General features: G+C 43.7%; 1 protein-coding gene across 1 annotated transcript; it reads left to right on the top strand.

The window, feature by feature from the left end:
• Positions 1–182: 182 nt before the first annotated feature.
• On the top strand, positions 183–21,365 carry TMEM120A (transmembrane protein 120A). The gene is made up of 12 exons (XM_007433763.4): positions 183–406; positions 6,893–7,011; positions 8,829–8,951; positions 10,012–10,071; positions 11,116–11,211; positions 12,680–12,769; positions 13,847–13,912; positions 14,118–14,179; positions 14,739–14,831; positions 15,823–15,887; positions 16,945–17,013; positions 20,194–21,365. The coding sequence occupies exons 1-12, from the start codon at positions 332–334 to the stop codon at positions 20,296–20,298; spliced, it is 1,023 nt and encodes a 340-aa protein (XP_007433825.1). The 5' UTR covers positions 183–331; the 3' UTR covers positions 20,299–21,365.
• Positions 21,366–22,141: the final 776 nt, after the last annotated feature.

The following is a 22,141-nucleotide window of genomic DNA, read 5'->3' as shown; positions in this document are numbered from 1 at the left end:
GCAGGATAGTTAGGCCACCCAGTCGGCCGGACTTCACCGATGCTGGCGTCCTATCCTTTGAACCGCGGTCCCCCCGCGAGAGGGGCATTCCCCGCGCGGGTGGCCGCGGCCGCCCTGCCCTCAACCTCTCACCCTCCTGCCCCCCGCCGGCCGGCGGCCACTGGCCTCGAAGCGGCGCCCATTGGCCGCCCGGCGGCGGGCGGGTCGCCGAGAGCCCTCGCGGATTGGCTGAGGCGTCCTTCCGAAGCGTCGCTCCCTCCTCCCCCTCCACTCCGCCCCCGCTCTGCGGGAGGACGCGTCGGAGTGTCTGCCCGTCTCTCACACCGTCGCCATGAGCCGCCGGGCCTCGGTCACCGAGTGCCTCCGGGACTGGGAGGAGCTGCAGGACGGCTTCCAGCGCGTGCAGGTGTCCTCCGGGGGGCGGTGGGGGAAATGCCACGTCACGGAGAGGGGCGTTGTCGAGCGGGGACAACGCAGCGGGGCGGAAGGGTCTGTCGGCGAGCGGGAGCCGGGAAGCCGGGCGCAGCCCCGGGCCGCCTCCGGCGGGGTGGCAAGCGGCGTTCCTCAGCCGGGTATCATCTGGAGGAATGGGGGTTGCGACTCCCATCATTCCCAGCCCGGGAGCTGACATTAGGCTGGGAAAGCGCCTTTAAGCAGAATGCCTCTGAGGCTGGCCTGGGCAGACCGTCTTCTCCTTTTCGCTTGGGTGAAGAAGAGGGCATCCTTAAGCATGTGCAGATTGCCTGGGCCCAAAGGGGGCATGAGCCGAGCGGGGTTTCTCTAGCCGGCAGCTAGAAGTTCAGCCGCTGTATTAAAACAGGAGAGAGAAGAGAGTGTTTTTATATCTTCTAGTGCGTGTATGAAGTAAAGAGCATTGCTGAGCATATGAAGAGTGCCTTCCCCTTGTGCTTTCAACGTGTATGAAGGCGGAAGCCTTTCTGAGTGTGCTGCACCGCTGCTACTGCATCCGAAGGGGGCATTTGCAGAGTAGATGACAGTCTTTCGTGAGCGGCAGCGGCAGTCTGCCCTCTGCACAAGGGGCACCCAGCGGCAGATACCCAGAAGACACGGCTATCATTAGTTACTAGTCCTAAGGGCTACACATTATCAAGATCACGGGCCCTGTGCTGCTGGTACCAGCTGCTGAGTAGCAATTATGAGAGATGACTTTTGCTCTAATCACAAAAGTCAGAAAGGATATCTAAGATAATCCAAACTACCTGCTACTAATGTCAGAAGAAAAAAAAACTACAGCTACAGCTTATCTGCCTGTTCCTCGTCCAGCCTCTTTGAAAGGTCTCTATTGAAGGAGAATTGACCACTTTTCTTGGCACACTTTTACACTGTCTATAGGGATTTAATTCTGTATGCTGGCCTGGTTGACAGGACATTATACTAAGCCATTGTGCGTTGCTGGTTTATGGCATTGTGTGTATGCAGACCCAGCCAGCTGTGCTTATTCAGCAAACCATGATTTAGTTTCAGACTTTTTCAGGCTGTGGAGTGTGTTTTATCTATCGGAACCCCTCGTCAAGAGAGAAAGCTATGTTCAGGTCAACTTTTTCTTTTTTTGCCCTTAATCTCTCATGGAACCCCATCAAGTTCTTATGGACCCTGTGGCTCTGCAGAACAGTTTGGGGGGAAAAAACAACTGGTTAAATGTGTGGGAACCCTAGCTCTGGGTGGTTAAGATCCCCTTTTGAGGAATTTGACCTGCTTTTCAGTTTCCTGGGGGTGTCTGACTGATCCCTTGGAAACAGGATGCTGGGCTTCACAGGTATCTGTGTTGATCCAGAATAAATGGATCTTATGTTTTTCAACAAGTTTACCTTCCAATCCCTCCCTTCTTTTTTCATATATTATCAATGGGGAGGAGAACTGAAGGTGCATGAGCAACAGGTGCTATTAGGAAAAGGATTTTAAATCAAGTGGCAGGTGTAGATGAAGCTAGGCTGTTTTGGTTATGGGACATCTGAAAGAAGATGTAGCATGAAATATGGGGAAGCATTATTTCCCTGATTCTCCGGCTGCTTTTTGAGAAGTTTGAATTGTTGGTCTACTGATACTGGAGTTATTGAGGAGGAAGATAAAGAATTTGGGGAAAGATGTTTTTTAAGAAATAAAGGGACTTTGGCCTGATGACAGCAGTACCTATTCTAGATATTTTATGTGTCTGGAGTTTATTTTGGATAAAGGTAGAAGAATTTGAGGCCAGGCCATACCTATTTTGCAGCTTGCAGTAAAGCAAATTTAAGAATGGAAACACAAGGAAGTTTGATATGATAAAGGTAGAAGAATTTAAGGACATCAGGCAATACTAGTTTTTGGGATGAGTTGTATTTTCATTCAGTTTATAGATTATGTATATGAATGTCTGAAATACAACAATTGTGGGGCAAGCCATACTTTTTAGGGGTTTCACATGTACTGTATGTTATAGTAGGTAAAGCAGAAGATACCGAGCACAGTCTTAGAGGTAACAACAGTTTTTGCAAGTGCTTCAATTTAAAATAATTCTACACATTCTTTCCCAAATTTGCTATCTGACTAATTGGAGGTACTGTATCCCTTTTGTTGGTCAAAATAACTAAACCAGAAGGCCCAATTTCAAAACCTCTTTGCAAAATACATAGGTTTAAAGTGTTCTGGCCCAAGAACCTTCCTGAGCTAAATTGTGTTTTACATTCCTCTGTTCAGAAATCCATTGCTGATTGCCGCAAGATTTCTCAACTTCAGCAGAATACGGTGGGAGAATCACCAGGTTCGCTCACTATGCAAAGCCATGCTTTGTTTAATCTTTCTGATGTGGCACCAATTCTGTAGAGCATTGAGATAAAGCATACACTGACTGTTTTTCATATAATATCCATGTTAAAAACACTTTATTCACTATAACATTTTATATTTAATAATAGGATGGTTCATGATTTGTATTGATTTGTATGATTTGTACTCATTTTTTTTAGATTTTTTTTATCCCAACTTTATTATTTTCTAAATAACTCAAGACAGCGAACATGCCTAATACTCCTTCCTTCCTCCTATTTTTCCCACAACAACAACAACCCTGTGAGGTGAGTTGGGCTGAGAGAGAGGGACTGGCCCAAAGTCACCCAGCTGGCTTTCATGCCTAAGACGGGACTAGAACTCACAGTCTCCTGGTTTCTACCCAGGTGCCTTAACCACAAGACCAAACTGGCTCTATTTATATATTTATATGAATATATTTTTATATTTATAAATTTTATTGGATGTTAAATTGTATAAGAGATATGTTAATGTTTCATACCACCTGACGGTATGACAGGTGTTAGTGAAATGTTTTAAATAATAAATATATCAAATAATATTTATTGAAATGTGAAATATGTTGAATAAACCACAGTTGGCAGGGTTTGCACAACATTCAAAGCCGTAAACTCTGATTTGCAAATAGTGGCTGGGCTCATAAATATGTTCAGCCCAAACCATCAAACCACATTATGACTTAGCATGATTTTGTTGCTATTATTAAAACATTAGGAGTCAAGAATCTTGATAATTTCCTGGAGATCTACAAGCTCTATCTTCTGCCTTTCCCTCTTTTAGGGTTGCTTGTCTGTATACCCAGGCTAAGAGCATGGGAAGCGGGGTTATAGACCAAGGTTGATCTAGGAGGCACAGAGTGGGGCATAGCACCCCAGGGATGCTGTGTGCCCTGTATTTTGAGGTTAAAGATTTGGAGAGAAGTTGGTGGGGAGTTTGACAGAAAAAAGGCTTTGAGATGTCACCATGCAGTAGGTAACCTTAGAGATGTTCAGTGTTCATAAACCTTGAAGCCCAGAAATTAAATGAAACAGAACTTTGGGGAAGGGCAGAAAACAAAAACACAGCTGTTTCTGGAAATTGTCTAGTATTTTTTCTCCTGGAAGCTAAAAAATTATGGATGGTGTTTTGAAAAGCTATGATGATGTGAATGGGTTTGTACAAGACACTTAGGGCTACTGGTTTAACTCAGTTTTCTGGAATTATGCAATATATTGTGCATTCACCAAGGAGATGTGTGTTCATGCAACACACTAAGACAGAAAGACGTTAATTGAGAATGAAACTGATTAGGCTTGCAGACATTTAACAGACCTGGTTGTACAAACGTAGCTCATGGTGGATTTATTTATTTGCTAGGTTTATATCCCACCTTTCATCAGGAGCTCAAGGCAGTTTACACAGGAATTTTGATCCTGTGAAGTTGGTTGGGCTGAGAGAAAATGGCTGGCCCCAAATTACTCAATGAGTTACGGTGGGTTGAGGGTGGTCCTGGAATAGGATCTCCCTGATCCTAGTCCAGATGTCACAGCAGGTGGCAGCATTTAGCTGACCTTGGCTGCACTTAAAAATATTAGGCAGGAGCAGAGTTGATTAGTGCTTGGATGGGAGACCACCAAGGCTGTAAACTAGACTGGGAAGTAGAAAAAATATCCTAGAAAAGCAGTGACAAACCACTTCTGTATTCTTGTCGAGAAACCTACATAGATGGAAGTCAAGCTTGACTTGAAGGAGACTCAATTTAAGAGCAATTTAATTAAAGAGAAAGAGGTCTGTGCACCTGGAAATAGTGGAGATACAGGGAGGAACATTGCAATGATACTTGAATACGTAGGTGGTGGTTCTTCCTTCCTGTTGATAATGCAGCTTATCAAGAGAATATTCTGTCTCCCAAGGATGGGAGTGGAGGGAAGTCTCTGGAATTTTGGCTTGGGACTCCTCCTGTCCATTTCTAGCAGTTTTAATGTACCAGATTCCAATTTGATGGATACTTGCTAAGTTTCTGAAGGACAACAGTGGAAATAAGGGAACATCTGATATCACTGCACCTAGCCTTTGGCATATCTTCTGCTGACCTTTGTATACAGATGTCTTCTATATACAAACCACAAATTATCCTGTGTGTAATAGTAGTGACACGCCTTTTCAGATAGCACTGAAACTTGACTAATGAGGGAGTTCACTTTATCATCATTCTGACTTGCATTTGCATCATGTGTCCTGGTTGAAAGGTTGTTCCTCACCCTTGCAAAGTACAACAGATTGAGCAACATCTCCTAGTTGTGTGGACAGGGCCCTACCAGCAGCTGTGCCAAGCAAGCACAGATGTTCCTGCATTGATGCCAAAGTGCAGTCTTGTTTAGTGATATTACACCATCAGTGTACAGGGCCCTTTCAGAAGAGGGTCAGTTCCTGGATTGCATCTTTTCCCTTCCCCCTTTTTCCACAGGCAGAGAAACATTAGAAGCTTCCTGTTATAGTTCGCCACAAACTTTGGGTGGCTCATAGCTGGATTCATGCACCATGTAAAGCCATTATGGGGTTTGTTTTCTTTGGGCTTAGCTTAATATGTTGTATGAACTGAGCTACTGTGGTTTCTAAACCAGGGTTTGTGGCTTAACATTTTTGTAACAAAAGCTAATTTTAGTTTACCCAACAAACCATGGTTAAGCAAAGCATGGTTTAGCCCATTTTATGAACTTGGTCCAGACTCTTGGCTCATCTACCTTAGATGGGGGTATTCTAGGCCATAAAGTGGCCCACAGCCCCATCTGAAGTCCCAGAGATCACATCATGAAAATTCAGCAGGAAATTGCTATTTTTAGCAGCAGAATTTTTTTTTCTCTTCCTAGTGTTTTTCCTGCAGGTGCAGGGTCAGCTGTTTTTTTTTTTTCCCCCGGATCAATCAAATGTTGATCCATTGGTTGCGACAGGAATTTTTTTTTACTGGTTGTAAAAATAAATGGTAAAATGGTCCATTAGTTAGTAGGCTTATCTTCCTTGAGCTAATCTTAGTACACATTAAAGGGGCTGAAAATTTCAACCAGATGACCTCTAATAAAGTCCCATGGCACTACCATCAGGGCCTTAGAAGGTTGGATCATATTTATTTTAAAATATTTTCAGATTGTTTGCCATCTAAAGGACCTTATGGTGGGTTATGATCTGCAAAGCCCAAATATAACAAAGTAAGAGTTTTAAAAAACATACAGTAGAGAGAAGCTCTTTAAAGGCACAGTCACCTGGTGGTCATTAAGGTCCAAATGTGAGAGTGAAAAGCCAGGACTTTGCCTGACTCAAACAAACAGATGACATCAGTGCTAGCAGGCATCCAGGAAAGGGTAGTCCAAGACCAGAATGCCATAATAGTGAAGGCTTTCTTCTACCCTTGAAATAGCACATCTCTTCCAGCTGTGGGATACCAAGGAGGGGTCTGCTACAGTATAGGTCTTCAGGATCAGGTAGCTATATACTGGAAGAGGTTCTTCAAGTACCACCATTGTAAACCATTCAAGGCTCAAAATGTCATTACTAGAACCTTGAAGTCCAACCAGTAATGTACCAGTAGACAATGAACTACTTAAGATTTCTGGGGTTTCGGAAGGATGGGATTAATTTTTGGCTTAAAATAGTATGTGGCCCCAGGTATTGTGGCTTACATAAATTATGGTTTAATGTTATGCATTAACTCATTCATTGTGTTTATAAATCATGGTTTATGACAGCTTTCCCCAGTTTGGGCACCTGCTAGATGTGTGAACCAGAATTTTGCAACTGAGAACTCTTGGGAGTTGAAGTGCAGAGATCTGGCAAGTACCCAAGTTCAGAAAAACTGGTGTACAACTTAGCATTATGATGAACTACATGGTTATGGCTTGTTCAACAAATCATGGCTTGAGGTGATTTTTGAATGAACACTGGGATCGGCTTAGATAAGTGGATGTACTAGCTACCTTTGTGCCCATGCCTGTTATTAATGATGAAGCTCTCCAACTTTTTATTTTATCAGGTGTGTACTGACCTTCATTGTAGAGAATTGTCAAGTTTCTGTCCTAAACTCTGTTATTCTGTTCCTTTTTTTGGTTAGGAAACTCACAAGCTATACAAACAGAAGCTGGAGGAGCTGACAAAGCTCCAAGATGGCATCTCCAGTTCCATCTCACGACAGAAGAAGCAACTGAAAGAACTCTCTCTGGCTCTTAAGAAGTATGTTTATAGTCATTATTCCATGTTGTTTTCAACGCATGGGTGGAGGTGTTTGGGCAGGTTATATGTCTTAACTGCTGAGCAAGGAGATCACTTTTGTATTACACCTAAACACCAAAATTTGAATTATGAACCATGAGATTGAGTTGACTCTCTTTTCTTCAACTGCCACAGCTCCTTCACTTAGTCTTTTTCCTTCCTCCTCCTTTTAAAGAAGACCACAAAGCAACTAGCCTTGAAAACTCTTTACTGGTTTATATTCTACCCTTCCTCTGTTAGTCCCATTTAAGAGTGAGACTCAGGCTAGTGAAAATTCTTGCCCACTTTGCTTCTGTCTGGGTACTTTCTGTCTCAGCACAAGAGTAGAAGAAACTGGTAGAAACAGAAATTAAGCCAGGGGCTGTCCACCTATTCAAAGTGATAGGTGGGATAGAGTTGGTGCTGAAAATTAGCAACATTATGTAAGATTTTAGCATTTTTGACTGACATTTTGTGAGAGTTCATGTGAGAACATTGAAAGCTTGAGAATGGGACCATTTTAATTTCAAACAAGTATTTAATTTTGGGGTTGGGGGGTACTGTGTTGCTGGCTCCTGGGTTAAGCTGTAGTGTATATCCTGTTGCGAAAAAGCAGCTTGGTTGAGAAACCTTTCACTTAACACCTTTGCTTGAGTTCAGGGAAGAACTGTGCCATATATAACCCACTTACTACATTCTGAAGTTTACTGCTAAAATGATTTTAAGTTTTGTTTGGGTAAAGTGCTATTAAATAAATGTTTAGACATGTCTAAACACACCCCTTTTACTAAGAATTATGGGGAAACAGAGCTAAAATTGTCTTGGGTTTGGAGGGGATTTAAACAAGTTTGTGCCATTGGATATTGTACGGTTTACATTATGCTTTGCAATGCTACCAGTCTGTGATTAAGCCAGAAATTTGGGGTGTTTCTCCTGAATAAATCCACACATCAGCTGGCAGAAAGGTTTTAAATGGAGTAGGATTATAAAAGGTTGAGCCTTTGGCTTTGAGGTAGGAGGGCTGATCTGCTCATGGGAACCAGGGAAAAGAAAAATAAAATGACTGATTGTGGAGGCAACAGTGTTAACTATTCTTAAAATTGAATGAATGATAATTGCAATAAGCTGTATTGCTCTCCAAATGTTTATTTCTGCATACATTATATTTGCTTATCTACTAAAACCATATTGGCTTGTAAATAAACCTTGTGTGATTTATAATAATAATCAGGTTGTCAGTTTGAATGTTAGTAACCTCTTTTATATATGCTGTTTTGCAATTTGATGTTATGAGATACTTTTAAAGGAAGTGTTCATTGTAGGCTCCCATAGCTTTCCATCTGCATGTATTTCTTCCCTCTCAAGAGAAAGAAGCAAATGTTGTATCCTGACAGTACATTCATAACACCCTTCTGTTGCCAATCATTAGTTTGAGATGACTGTGCTGGAGCTCAGAAATGTGCATTGGGAAGGGCTTACAGTTATTGCTTGGATATGACAGGCTCCCTTTGTGAATTACCCCAGTGGTTCACCTAAAATGGGATCAGGAGATGGCTTGTTGTTGGGTCTTCTTCTGAAAGTATTTCCAACCATGAGTCTCATCTGCTCCACCTCCACGTGCAGCTGGGAGAAAAATCACTGTCTGAAACTTCTGGGGGAGCCATCTCAAGGCTGGGCCTTTGAAGCAGGGTCTGAACGCTTAGGATGCTGGATTTGGAAGTTTAAGGGGGTACGCCTGCTGCTTATCAATCACGTGCTGCTTTCTCCAAAATGTGTTCCTTCTTCCCGGCCTCATACAGGTGCAAGTCTTCTCTTCCTGACCAGGAGCAGAAGGAGGATGCCCTCAAGGAAATCCAGAATATGATCAAAGAGAGACAGAACGCTTTTTTTGAAATGGAGGCCTACTTGCCAAAGAAGAATGGGTAAGGGGTCCGACTGAACTCAGAATTCCCCCAAACTGGGAGGGGAATAAGACCAGTCCTGTTCTTAACAATATGTTTATTTGATTTATATAGCCGCCTCTCTCTCATACGTGACTCTAGGCATCTTACAATAAAATAGACAAAATACGTGGTTTATATTTTATAAGCACACATAACAGCCAAGCATCATCCAAATGGCGATCAACATAGTCAGGAGGTGGGCTCTGTCACACACGCAGGGCTCCAGGCTCGGGCACAAAATCAAGTTTTCAAGACCTTATGGAAGACCAGCAGGGATGGGGCTAATCTAATCTCTGAGGGGGTTAGGTTCCAGTGGGCAGGTGCCACAGTAGAAAAGCCAGCACTCCTTAGCTGATGGTGCCCGGAGCATGACCCTCCTGCCAGATTGGTAGACAGGGAGAGACAGTCCTGTAAGTAACCTGGTCACAAGCCACAAAGGGCCTTAAAGGTGACAACCAGCACCTTGAATTGCACCTGGAAGGACACTGGAACCAGTGCAGCTTGCGGAGCAATGGTGTCACACGCACCGAGTAACGGACGCCATGAAGTGCCCAGTTGGTGCTTCCAAGTACAGTTGTTTCCCATCACCAGCAGTCGTTTTCTCCTGGTGGTTTATTCCAGGGATCTTGTATTGTGAGGCATACTGCTCCTGTAAAGGGAGGTTCCATTTAGCTACTTACAGCCAATAGCTGGTGAAAGTGGGGTCAGGCAGATATTTCATCTGACAGAATTCCAGTGTGATTCTATGCCCAAAAGTGTGTGTAGTTAGTTTCGTGCCACCAGCTCCTGGTAACTCTGACAACAGATGCTAATTATAGCATCTGTGTGCTAATTATAGCAAAATCACATAAGGTTGTACCCTGTTAATGCAGCATTCTCACAGCTGCCATCAAAAAGAACCAGGCAGCTCATCGGTGTATTTTATTATGACTCGTTGCAGGCCAATTTGAGATGCTAAGTATGCCTGGAATGTGAGTGCAGTATGACTCAGGGTATTGTAACGGGGGTGTACTTTATCCCTCTTTCTGTTGTGATCCAGGTTGTACCTGAGTCTCGTGTTGGGGAATGTGAATGTCACTCTGCTGAGCAAACAAGCCAAGTAGGTGCTAATTGATTATAGTTTATCTCGCTGCTGATGTGTTTTGCAGTCATACAGATTAGGAACCCTTTTTAAATTTAAGAATAGGCAAGTGAAGTTTCCCGGTGTGCTAAGCCACAAAACTAAACAAACCAAGGTTAAAACTAACCAAGCGCTTTATGTTGTGTGAACACATCTTTGACTTTACAGGTAGTCCTTGGCTTACCATGGCAATTGGGACTGGAACTGCCGTCGTTAAGCAAGGCAGTCATGATGTGTGACATGTGACTGCGTTGCAGTGCCAGTTGCCATCATTAAGTGAGGATCTCACATGGCCGCAACTTCCTGCCAGCTTCCCCATTGATTTTGCTTGTGGGAAGCTGGCAGGGAATGTCGGAAATCACATTACTTGACCCTGGGGATGCTGCGATGGCCAGAACTGCAAGGACCCGTCGTAAGTACCATTTCTTCAGTGCCGTCATAACTTTGAATGGTCTCTGAACAAATGGCCATAACCCAAGCACTACCTATACAGAATCAGATTAATCATAAACAGAAGTACAAAACAATGCTTGGTGAGGCACAGGTGTATTCTTTCTTAAAAACAAAAAACAAACTATACTTTCAGAACTGTACTCTCCCAGGTAAAATGTAATTGATTTAATTAATACCTCCAGGGAAGGTATTTCATTCCATGCCATACTAACAACTCTTGTTCCTGCTTTCCCTTAATAAAGTCAGAAGACACATAGAGAAGGCCCTCTGATGCTCACTGCTAGGCAGAGTAAAGTGTCCCTTAAGACATCAGAGTCCCAAGCTCCAAAGCGCTTTTAGATCAAACCCACCTTTATTATGGTCGTAGACTGCCATAGATAAAGAGCTTGAAAAGTTAGGTCTTCCCCATCTGCCATCCCTCAGAATATGTTGGAACTCCAGCTCCGGGGTTGGGGATTTGGGGAGTTACAGTCACAAGGTACTCGGAAGACAGCAGGTTTGGGAGGACAGAGCCAGCCCTACAAGCGGGTGTCAGACCTGGTTCATTCCCTCCTCTGCCTCCCCTCTTAGGTTTGCTTATAAGGATGAGTACGAGAAGTTCAAGCTCTACCTCACCATCATTTTGCTCATTGTCTCCTTCACCTGCCGCTTCCTCCTTAACTCCAGGTGAGTGCGCAATCCTGCAACATGGGCAGCCTCTCCCCTTCCTCTCAGCCCCGGGAGTTGCTATCTCCGGTCCTCCGAGGACTTTGGGGAGTTGGCAAGACAGAGACAGCTTCCTTTTTTCGGAAGGGTAGTCAGGTGTTGAAGGAAACAGCATTTGAGTACAGCGAGATTAATTTTACTGGGTCTCTGAATATAAAAATGCTGAATGTTTTTAAGCTGCCAACTTTAATTGTTGACAGTGTTGGGAGGTAGAAGCGGGGACACACACACCCCTTCCCGGCCCCACTGGGCTCACACCCAACTCTCTATTGCTCTCTCCCATGCAGATGAGAAAGATTTTGGAAAGTACCAAATACCATAACTAAAATGACTAATAGTTTAGGAAACACTTCAGGAAAGCAGTGAAGACTTTTCCCACTAGGCATTAGGGGGAATGTTGGTGGTGGTGGAGCTGGTCTGGGTGCTTGATTGATAGTTGTGCATTTTATCAGGGCCTCAACATTGTTTACTGTTTTAAATGGTCATTTTGTTTTTAGCGTGCTTTGTTTCAGTTTTGTTCACCACCCACAGTTCCTTCGGGTAGCTTGTTTGTTTCAGCTGTGTAAGTTTGTTTAATAAAGAAATCATCAATAAATAAACCCAGGGCATAAAATGTTAACCCTCCAGAGTGTTAATCCTTGTCCTGATGCATAGTCCCTGTCCACATGGCCAAAGGCACTTGACAATACTGTACGCACTATGAATGGTTGGTTGACCTATTTGAAAGATTTATATCCCACCCTTTGCAACTTCAGGAGCTCAGGCCTTGTATATAGCATACCCATTCTAGCCTCCTAACAACGCTATGTGGCAGGTTAGACTTAGAGAAACTGATTGGCCCAAAGTCCCCCAGTGAGTTTCTGTGGCTGAGCGTGGATTAGAACCCAGGCCTCCTTGGCCCTCATCCATACTTCAAAACACTGAGCTGACTTTGGCTGATCTTGAAAGCTAAGCAGAATCCAACCTGGTTAGTGCTTGGAGGAGAGACCTCCAGGCTGTAAACTAGACTGGGAAGTAAAACAGTCTCCCAGCTCCTAGTCCAACTCCTTAACCATTCCACCATACTCTCTTCCATATTAATTTTGAGCATGGCAAAATCTGAGCCTTGGCCGTGGCCCCTGGAAGTTCATCCCTCTAAGCCTTTACAAAGGTGGATGCCTCTTTGTAACATTTTATTACAAGGAAAAATCCCCAACTACTTGGATTATTTTATGTAACTTAAATTAAATGCCATTATTTTAGTTTTTATCCTCTTTCTCTCCCCCCTCCCATTTCTAGAGGTTATCCTTCCTCCAGCGTGCTTTTCAGAGGGCACATTTGGCTCTCTGCTTCTCTGTCCTGGAGACAGAAACTAGCAAGCAGCCACTCGCTTCACCAGACAATTATATTACAACTATTGAACCCGTCGCTTTCTTACTTTTTATGACAGGGTAACTGATGCTGTCTTCAATTTTCTCCTGGTCTGGTATTACTGCACGCTGACCATTCGGGAGAGCATCTTGATCAACAACGGTTCTAAGTAAGTAGTGCTTCTGTTCAGAGTTATTCCTTCCTTAAGCTAAGGAGGTCACATGCATATTAATCCAGCACTCCCTGGACGTTCTGTACAAAATCTTTCCTAATCCTGCTTGTAAAAATTTGGGAACTGAACATGGGAACACCTCCTTAGAAACCCAGGCTTGCATGTGAAATCGGGGCAGGTCCATCTAGCATAGCTCTTCCTGTTCTGATTGCAGGGGTTCTTCAGCATTTTATGTGGAGAAAACTATTCCTGGATGTTCCTTGCAATCGTGAACTAGACCTGTCACCCTCAAATTTGGGAGATTGTTGCCAACTAAGCTAAGCCATGGACCCTGGTTCTGGCCTCTCCTATATCTTATGAGGCTGCCTTATCTTAATTGTTGGCTAACCTCATCCAGGGGCTGTCTGTAGCTCTTAGAGGACTGGGCCAAGATCTTTTCTTTCCTATCTGAAATCCTTTAAACTGGAGATGTCATGGACTAATCTGAGACATTTCTGCATACAAAATATTTTTCTTCCATTGAGCACTTCCCCAACTGTAAAATCTGTCTTGATACGCCTCAACATTCCCTGAGGCTGTCTCAGGGAAGGGCCTTTTCCTAGCTCTTGGGATCAAACCTTAGATTTTATTGACTACATTTCTACAAAACAGAAAGTTGGTTGCCTTAGGATCTTGTCTGTTAGGCTGCTGTACCTCAGCCCATGCTCAAAACAAGAAATGCCCAATGGTAAGCAATTCCCATGCAATACCTTCTGCATTCTCCTTTCTTTTGCCTTCCCAAGTTTCCTTAATCTCAGATTGGCAAAGAAAATAATTGTTTTTCCTTTAATCATGCTACTTGAGGGAAGAGAGTGGAATGGGGGATACATCTCCTCAAGAGGCAACCCACGTGTTTTCCCCAAGGTTATAGCCATTGGCACCGTGTTTGGTACTCAGTGCAATGTATCCCAGCTGCCACTGCCTTGGTGGCCCTCTACCTTCCAAAAGAGGAGCTCCCAAGCATTGCCAGAGTATACTGGGCTATCATGCTTAAAAGAAAAACCCAAATAAAAATAGTTGTATTTGCTCTTCCAGGATTAAAGGCTGGTGGGTGTTTCATCACTACATTTCCACCTTCCTCTCAGGTGTCATGCTGACTTGGTGAGTCTTTATCTCAGCTTTTCTCTTCATTTGTCTTGGTGACTTCAAGAAAAAACTGAGCATAATGCCCGTGGTTTCAGTCAGTTAATAGCCTGAGAGTTTGCTTAATTCCTTTCTGGAGTCTTCTAAGAGAGTGGCAGTTGTCCATCACATGTCAGTGGATTCCGATTACACGTATGTTTCTATAATCCCTCTATCTTTGCAGGCCAGATGGCCTTATGTACCAGAAGTTCAGAAACCAGTTCCTCACGTTCTCTATGTATCAGAGTAAGTAGGACTACATTAAAGAAGAGGGTGGAGGGAAGTGGTTGAAGACCTGCGAGTATCAGGGAGTCAGTAGAACTATGAATTCCAGCCTTTATTTTCATAGCTACATTGCCAAGACTCCACAGCATAGAACATAGTATGCCATTTTGTGGCCAGGCTTCTGTTTTTACTGTCTGAGTATTTGAATGAGAGTAAGAGGTAGTCAACCAATAATATGTAAATGTCAGGATTTCCTCATGGAGTGAAATTGAGATGAAAGGGTCGTGCCGCAGGATCTGGTGGTGAGGTAAAGGGCAAATTACTATAGGCTTCATCTCCCAGACTAGCTGAAGTGGCTCAGATGTATTCAAGCTTTTTTCCCCATTACTGTGAGAACTAGATTTTTTTGTTTCTTAAGAAAATAAAAACCACACTGCCACCAAAGGCAGTGGATGTAGGAGTTTAAAACTAGATCTTTGCTTTTAAGGGACACTGTAGTAACAATGAGGGATGGATAATTTAAGTATCTCAGTGTATACTTTTCCCCTGAGTTTTGATTTCTCTTGCTGAACTTTGACAGGCTTTGTCCAGTTTCTACAATATTATTATCAGAGTGGTTGCCTGTACCGGTTGAGAGCTTTGGGTGAACGACACACCATGGATCTCACTGTGGGTAGGTCGCATTTCTGCTCTCTCTTTCTTCCTTGCTGAGGCAAGCTCTCCTGGATGAGGGATGAGGACCTTCCTTCACTAATGGCTGTGAGATCACCCCTATGGGAGATGCTCTACTGGTCATTGGTTTTGAACGGAGGAGGAGGGGACTCTTAGTGGCTATGAAGGTGGGATCATTGTGAGACTCAAGGGCTGGGAAGCCACAACAGGCCAATGTCTTGTGGACTTCCAAAAGCTTCTGTTTGACTATTGTGGGAAAGAGAATGTTGGACCAGCTGTTCTGATCCTGCAAGGATGTTCATGTGGTCCTTAATTCCTCCAAATTGTAATTTTTGCCCGGCCTTGAATACTAGAATTAAATCTTAGGCTTGCTTCATCTCTTTAGGTGGCTAAGCAAGATCAGACCTGGTTCATATTTGGGTGGGAGATCTCAAGGGACTCCCAGGGCTATAGCCTACATTAGGAAGTAGAAAAAACATTCCAGAATAAGGCAGCGGCATGCTATTTCATATCATGGCCAAGAAGATTACATAGAAGTGTCCCTGAAGTCACCAGGAGAGCTTGATATGAAGGGACTTTTTTTGATCATGCTTCATATGATGTTTCTGGTTAGAGATATTAACATTTTTAGGGTCCTCATCTAGGTATAGTTCTTAAAAAACAGAGACTAACTAATAACCATAGTACATATATTTGCAAAAAATATCTGAATCTGACCAGAGGGTAGGTCTGCTTTTCAAACCATCTTACCCTGCCTGCTTCCTTCCTCAAAGAGATGAGAGCCTTTTATTCTTGGGAAGGCGGACTTTTACAATGTTTTGTGTGTCTCTAAGCTTCTGTATTTCCTATTCTGGCAATGCTAGTTTAACAGAGATGAAAGGTCTGTGGTAGCATCAGGTCACCCAAATATTGCCATCTCCAGTCATTCTGAAGAGGCAGTTGGGACTGCTGGTCCCTGGACTGATTCTTTGGCTCTGCGTTTTTCCTTGCAGAGGGTTTCCAGTCATGGATGTGGAGAGGCCTCACTTTCCTGCTTCCTTTCCTCTTCTTCGGCCAAGTAAGTGTGTCACGACTTCTTCAGGGAGTATCTTTAGTGTAGGCAAGGCAAAACCAGGTTTATTTGATCTGAAGAGGCATAGTTTCTTCTGAGTTTCTTGTGGGGATAAATAAAGGTTAATGTAGAGTTCTTATACATATTTTGTCTTTTCTCTTACTAGCTCTTTTTTAGGGGAGATATATATTCTGTTTATAAACAACTGAATGAGAGAAAATTAAACTTTCGTTTCATAATAATATGATATGAAGACTGATGGGAGATGCTTAAAGAAACAAACCCCCTCCCCTCCAAATCTATTTACAGAATGAGAATTTATTTTGTCACAAGAGACTGTAATATTCTTATAACCACCGTGGGCATCACCATAGAAACTGGCAGGTGTAGGGGATTCTGGCAAATTTGGGGGCTTGGGAAAATATATCTGATTTTTCTGGTTTGTTCTGCTTTCGTGTTTTGTCCTACTACACTCCTTAAAGAATGATTATATTAATTTCCCATCTGAAATGGCAGAAAAACTGTGCCAGTTTTTAGGGGGGAAACTGCCTAATTTCCTCACTGTGCTTGGTAGAGGGCTCTGAGGGTCCAAAAACAATTGAGGCCAAGAGTGATTTAGACTTAGAATCCTGGAATGCTCTTCCTTATTTATGCATAATAATTTGATGTATTGACTGTTGTTCCATGTGTCTTCTTTCTTCTAGATAGGATGCAGCTACTGATTAACTCATATGAATAATCTGGATTTGAGATGTATTTTGTGCCTAAATAAGCTCTTGTCTCTTTATTGTGGGGGAGGAGATGATTAAATGGCAAGAAGCCTGTATTTCTATGTTGAAATCCCAGTGGGTGGCATGAGGGGGGGTGGGGGGGGCAGAGATGCTCATCTTAGCCCAGAGTTCTCAGTTGCTTTGAAAGAGAGCGTTTTGACTTTTTTATTGACAAAAGTCCTAAACCTTCTACTGCCAAAACCAGTGGCGTGATCTCACAATGATGTGCAGTTTGTACATTTGAGGGTGGGGTCTGAGATGTTGCAAATAAAACGGTGATCTTCTCTCTCTAGTTCTGGCAACTGTTCAATGCCATCACACTCTTCCAGCTGGCCAGGCATCCAGAATGCAAAGAATGGCAGGTAAGAGTGAATTGGTGGGCACGGGAGAGAGGAAACACTCTGTTCCTTTGCCACTCTTTCAAAATTATGGCCCAACTGAGATTGCAGACTTTGGCATTGCTTACAGAAATTACCAGATACTTTCTAAACGCAGCCATTGTGACAGTCACTGGTAACTCTCTCAGTGATCCTCCCAAACTCCTTTGCCTGTTATATCAGCATTTTTTCACAATGTGGGTTACAACCCTTAAAGGGATTACAAGCAGGGGATGGAAGGTTCCCAGAAAGTGCCTTCCATCCAGGCTTACCAGTTTGGCACAAAAAACATGCTGAATGCCAAGCAAGAAGATGATTCCAAAGCCCAGTATCCACAACTGAGTGGAAGGAAAGAGAGGCTGACTGTTATCTCAGCAGGACTGGCCAAGAGAGAGCACCAAAGCAGCTTACAGCTTGCCAGTATTTTGCACGTTACAGCATTTTAAGAGAAGTTGATTTAAGGCAAAGAAACACCTTTTTGTGTGTTCTTGACTTTGGCAAATGAGAGTGGGGTCCTCAAAATGAAACCCAGATTTCAGGAATTATACTAAGTAATCAAGTTCATCCTACCTACTAAAAATGTGTTTTTGTTTTTAAAAAGGGTGGGTATTTATTCCAATGAATCCATTCTCTATTATAAAGTTTTCCGGTTTTAATATTCTATACATACATTCTAATCAATGTATTTTAAATTATTAAAAGTAAGCAATATTTCTGTATTTTCTCCAGTGAAATCATTAGTTTTATACAATGGGGAGAAGGGTTGCACAAATTCATGTTATTTTAAGATTCAGAGTATTGCAAAGCTTGGGAACTCCTGCTGTAAATGATAAACATCATGGCTCGATGACAGACTGTGTGCTTTTCTTCAAATCGTGGAATCTTTCCAGATCAGAGTGGTGATAAACCACATAAATAAATTAAAATGTCATCGGTGAAAAGGTAGCATGGCTGGGGAATCCCTCCCTCTGCCAATGCCAGGCAGAGTAAAACTGCGTATTCCAACTGCTTGATTGTAAAGCTCTTTCTTGTGTTGTAGCCATTGCCTTTGCCAGGTGTCAGGTGGGCTCCTGTGTATGAATGGAGCGTTTGCTCTGCAAATGTGCATAAACTACTCTTAATCTAAATAATATAATAAATAAATAAATAAAATAAAATAAAATAAATAATAATAAACTACTCTTAATCTAAAATCAACACTGAAGGGCAGGGCAGGGCAAGGCAGGAAGAAGAACTTTTAGAAGACTAACAAAGCAAATAAAAAGCGCATAGTGGATTTCAAGAACTGGAAATGCCACGTAACATAGAAAAAATGCAAGCAAGGTTCCCTCAAAAGAGGATCTAGTGATGTCCATGCAGTCTGTCTGCTAAAAAGGAGGAGCCTTGTAAATCCATTGTTCTGCCTCCTGGGGAGGGGAATAAGTAAAGGGAGGTACAGAAACAAAGTGTAAGCAAATGTCATTGGGGTACAGGTAGTCCTTGCTTAACAACCCGTCGTTCAGCAACTGTTCAAAGTTACAGCGGCGCTGAATGAAGGGACTTACAACTGGTCCCTCGTTTGGTTTACGGCCTTTACAGTGCCCCTGTGGCCACGTGAACAAAATTTGGGCACTTGGCATCCCATCTGTACCTACAACTGCAGGAGCCCTTCAACTCCCCCCATCTGCCTATCTCCCCCCACCATTTATGCCCTTTTGGCCCCCTGCACTCAATGGCCCCGACACCCCAGCTGACCTTTGCCATCTTCTTGCTCCCGCTGCTGACCAAGCATGCCTGGCCTGGCCCTTCACGAGGCAGCTGCTGGCCACGTGAGGCCATCTTCCCCAGGTCTCATGAGGAATCCACCATGTGCAACCTTGGGAAGAAAGCCTCCTGTGGCCAGCAGCTGGCTCGTGAAGGGCCAGGCCAGGCATGCTTGGTCAGCAGTGGGAGCAAGAAGATGGCAAAGGTCAGGGCGGCAGGGGCCTTAGAGTACAGGGTGGTGAGGGCAGCTGGGACTGGGCTGGGGCAGCTGAGATTTCCCAGGGCAGCTATGGCTTCACACCTCTCCGCACGGCCGGGCTGGAGCAGCTGAGGCTTCATGCTGCATTGCAGCTCAGCAGCTTCTTGCAGCCCCAGAGCCATGGTGCACCAAGAAACCCCTGAGCCACAGCATGGCAAGCAGCTCTAGAGCCATGTGGTGCAAAGCAGGGTGCAGGCCGGCCAAAAGGGCAGAGATGGGGGAAATAAGCAGTTAGCGGGGAGTGGAAGGGGAGACCTTACCTTGGAAGAACTGGGGCTGAGAGGGACCAAGTGGGTCCTTGGCTAATGACTGGTGGAATTAGGTTAACGATGGCAACGGGAAGTGGTGGGGTTGCCATCACTAAGCGATGCAGTCACGTGATGTTGCCCTTTACAACCACATTGCTTAGTGATCGAAATTCTGGTCCCAGTTACCGTTGTAACTTGAAGACTACCTGTACTGCCTTCAGATGATATTATTTGTTGGGGTGGGGAACGTGTGATCCTCCAGTTGTAGCTAAATCCCCATCAGACTCAGCTGCCATAGCCAAGAATTAGGCATTCTGAAAATCTAAACCACAGAACAAGAACTACTTGCATTAGGATTCACAGTTCTTTCCAAAATATGGTTTAGTCCAATGGCTTTCATTTGTGGCCCTCACTTAACAAGTGAGGGAATTTGAAAGTGGAAACTTGTAAAAAGCCAGTATTTGGGCTTGTGCAATGCATTTGAAAGAAGTACTTCAAAACAATGTTTGTGTGGGCAAAATTCTTTGAAGCATTAAAGCAGCTGCCTCCTTTGTAAGGCTTATATAGCTGTTTCCAAGGCTGTTCCCCGTCACCTGTGTGGGTGCAGACAACACTTTCTCTAAAAATACCATCGAAGTGGCTGCACATCTACACCTACAGACAGCTAGGGACAGCCTTTTAAGTAGCTATATAAACCTCACAAAAGACATAGCTGCTTTAACACTTTGAACTAACATCCATGGTGAAACACCTCTTTCTGGTGCTTTGCACTGCCCTCCTGTTCTACTCTAGAATACCTGTCAGCTTTGTTAAATTCACCTCTCTCCTCAGCAACCCAGTCCTTTTGAGAACTGCTGGGTGACTCTCTCTTCCTCTGAAAGCAGTAAACTCTGACCGTGTCAATTTCACTGGCAGGTCCTGATGTGCGCCCTCCCCTTCCTCACCCTCTTTATTGGCAACTTCTTCACGACATTGCGAGTTGTTCACCAGAAATTCCAGGATAAGGCCAAGACGGAATGAGCTTCAAGTGCCTGTCCCCCTTCCCGGCTATCCTGCCATCTCACTGTTGGAGGGAGCACTAGCATTCTGCTGACCGAACGATCTACGTCTACAGCACACTGGGCATTTCTCTCCTCTTCCTGCCCTCCCTGTGATTCTCTTGCAAACAGATGTAAATGAAGCCAGGTGTGAATAGTGCTTCTGCCGCCAGCCTGAGACCTTCCTGCTGCCAAAAGGAACTCTTGGACTTCATCAGGTGTGAGATTCAAGGATTAGGGTAAAGTACTATATGAGGAATTCAAGTGACTCTTGGATACAACTCCCAGCTGACACCTGCATGACGTTTGTACCTTTCCCCCAAAGCAGGGGCCTGCTAATTCCCAGAGCCTGTCTACCCAAACTGAGTCACAGGAAAAGGAAGGGAGCAGGTTAAACCTGGCCGTCTCATGTTTAGTACGGAGGATATTAACTGTATTACTGGAGGCAGATTATACGGGCAATGAATGTTGTCAGCATCATCCTGAGGCATCATTCCTCCTGGGTTGGTTCTTTCCTCCCCATCTCCAGAAATGTTACCCTATTCTAGATTTCTTCCTCCTTATGAGTGGGTGGAGGGGACAGTTCCCCAGCTATGCTTTCAATACAGAGCCTGCTTTCCTTCCTCAGTGTATATTTTCTGACAAGTCTGACATGATAACCAGGGGCTGGCAGATTACTTTCCACCCCCTCATTGCAATTCTCCTCCTGGAGTTGCCTTCTCAGCTCTAGAGCGGCCAAAGACCCAATGCTCCTGCTCCTCTGCTCTTTTTTGGAACATGGATTCACGAGCACCTAAGGACTGCATCTTGCCAGAAAAGCTGAAGGATAAAAACCTTTATTTAACAATAGTTGGACCAGCAGCAGCAGCAGCAGCATTTGGCCTCCTCCGATCTCAGTCCATATTGTCATTTGTGTGTCTTAAATGTGTAATGGTTCTAAAGCTGGAAAAAGCTGGCCTACATCCAAACATGCATCGTTGTCTTTAAAAATGTATTCTTGTCATATTAAGGAAAAAAGGTTGGAAAATAAAGAAAATGGAGAAGCCTGGATCCCTGGCCTTTTTAGGCAAGGGAAATAGTACTGTATTAGGAATTTAAAACTCTGGAATCTCAAGGATGTAACTGTTGAGTCTTAACTATAGTACATAGATTCACTTTGTACAATGCTGGGTTCTGTTAGGAGGGGACTGTACACCATCATGCATCTCAGGCTACAACCCCGTTTTAGGACCGCTGCTGAATCCCACTAAAAACTTAGTTTAGCGTTCTGCTCCTAGAATGACCAGCCAGATGCCACAAGTTGTGAACCTCAGCAAATGGGATCCAAAGGGTTCATACCCTTTTCAAGGGAACTTGATAAACTCACTGGAACCAATTAGATTGAAAACACATTTGAAGAAAGTGTGAATCCAAAACTTTTATTATTCTGAATGCAAAGCATATCTTTTACTCAATAAGTGATTTGGTGCTTGAATGAAAGGGCTCCTGCATTGGAGTTGCCTGAACTTTTGGTCTCTTCATCCATTCTCCCGATCTGTCCTAAATGGTGGCAGGTCATTATCAAGAAGGCACCTGAACCTTACTCAAGTGTGGTCATTCAGAAGAACATGAAAGGTTGAACTTAACATAACTGTGAGTTAACACCAATTACTATTTCTGTATTTTCTTACGAGACAGATCCACATAGCCAGTTGTAGCAGTCTAGTGTGGAATTAACACAGCAGAAATAGTTAGGTTAATCTATTCTTGTTTAGGGCTACAGTGGCACATAAGCAAGAGTTGTAAGAGTCAGACTTGGCCATAGCTATAACCAGTATCACTCCAAG

The sequence above is a fragment of the Python bivittatus genome, unplaced genomic scaffold, assembly GCF_059951505.1.
Source record: "Python bivittatus isolate LINGU-HERP-01145 unplaced genomic scaffold, Pbiv_v1 ctg000690_np1212, whole genome shotgun sequence".
In the NCBI taxonomy this organism is placed as follows: Eukaryota; Metazoa; Chordata; class Lepidosauria; order Squamata; family Pythonidae; genus Python; species Python bivittatus.
This window is presented reverse-complemented; position numbering and strand designations above follow the sequence as displayed.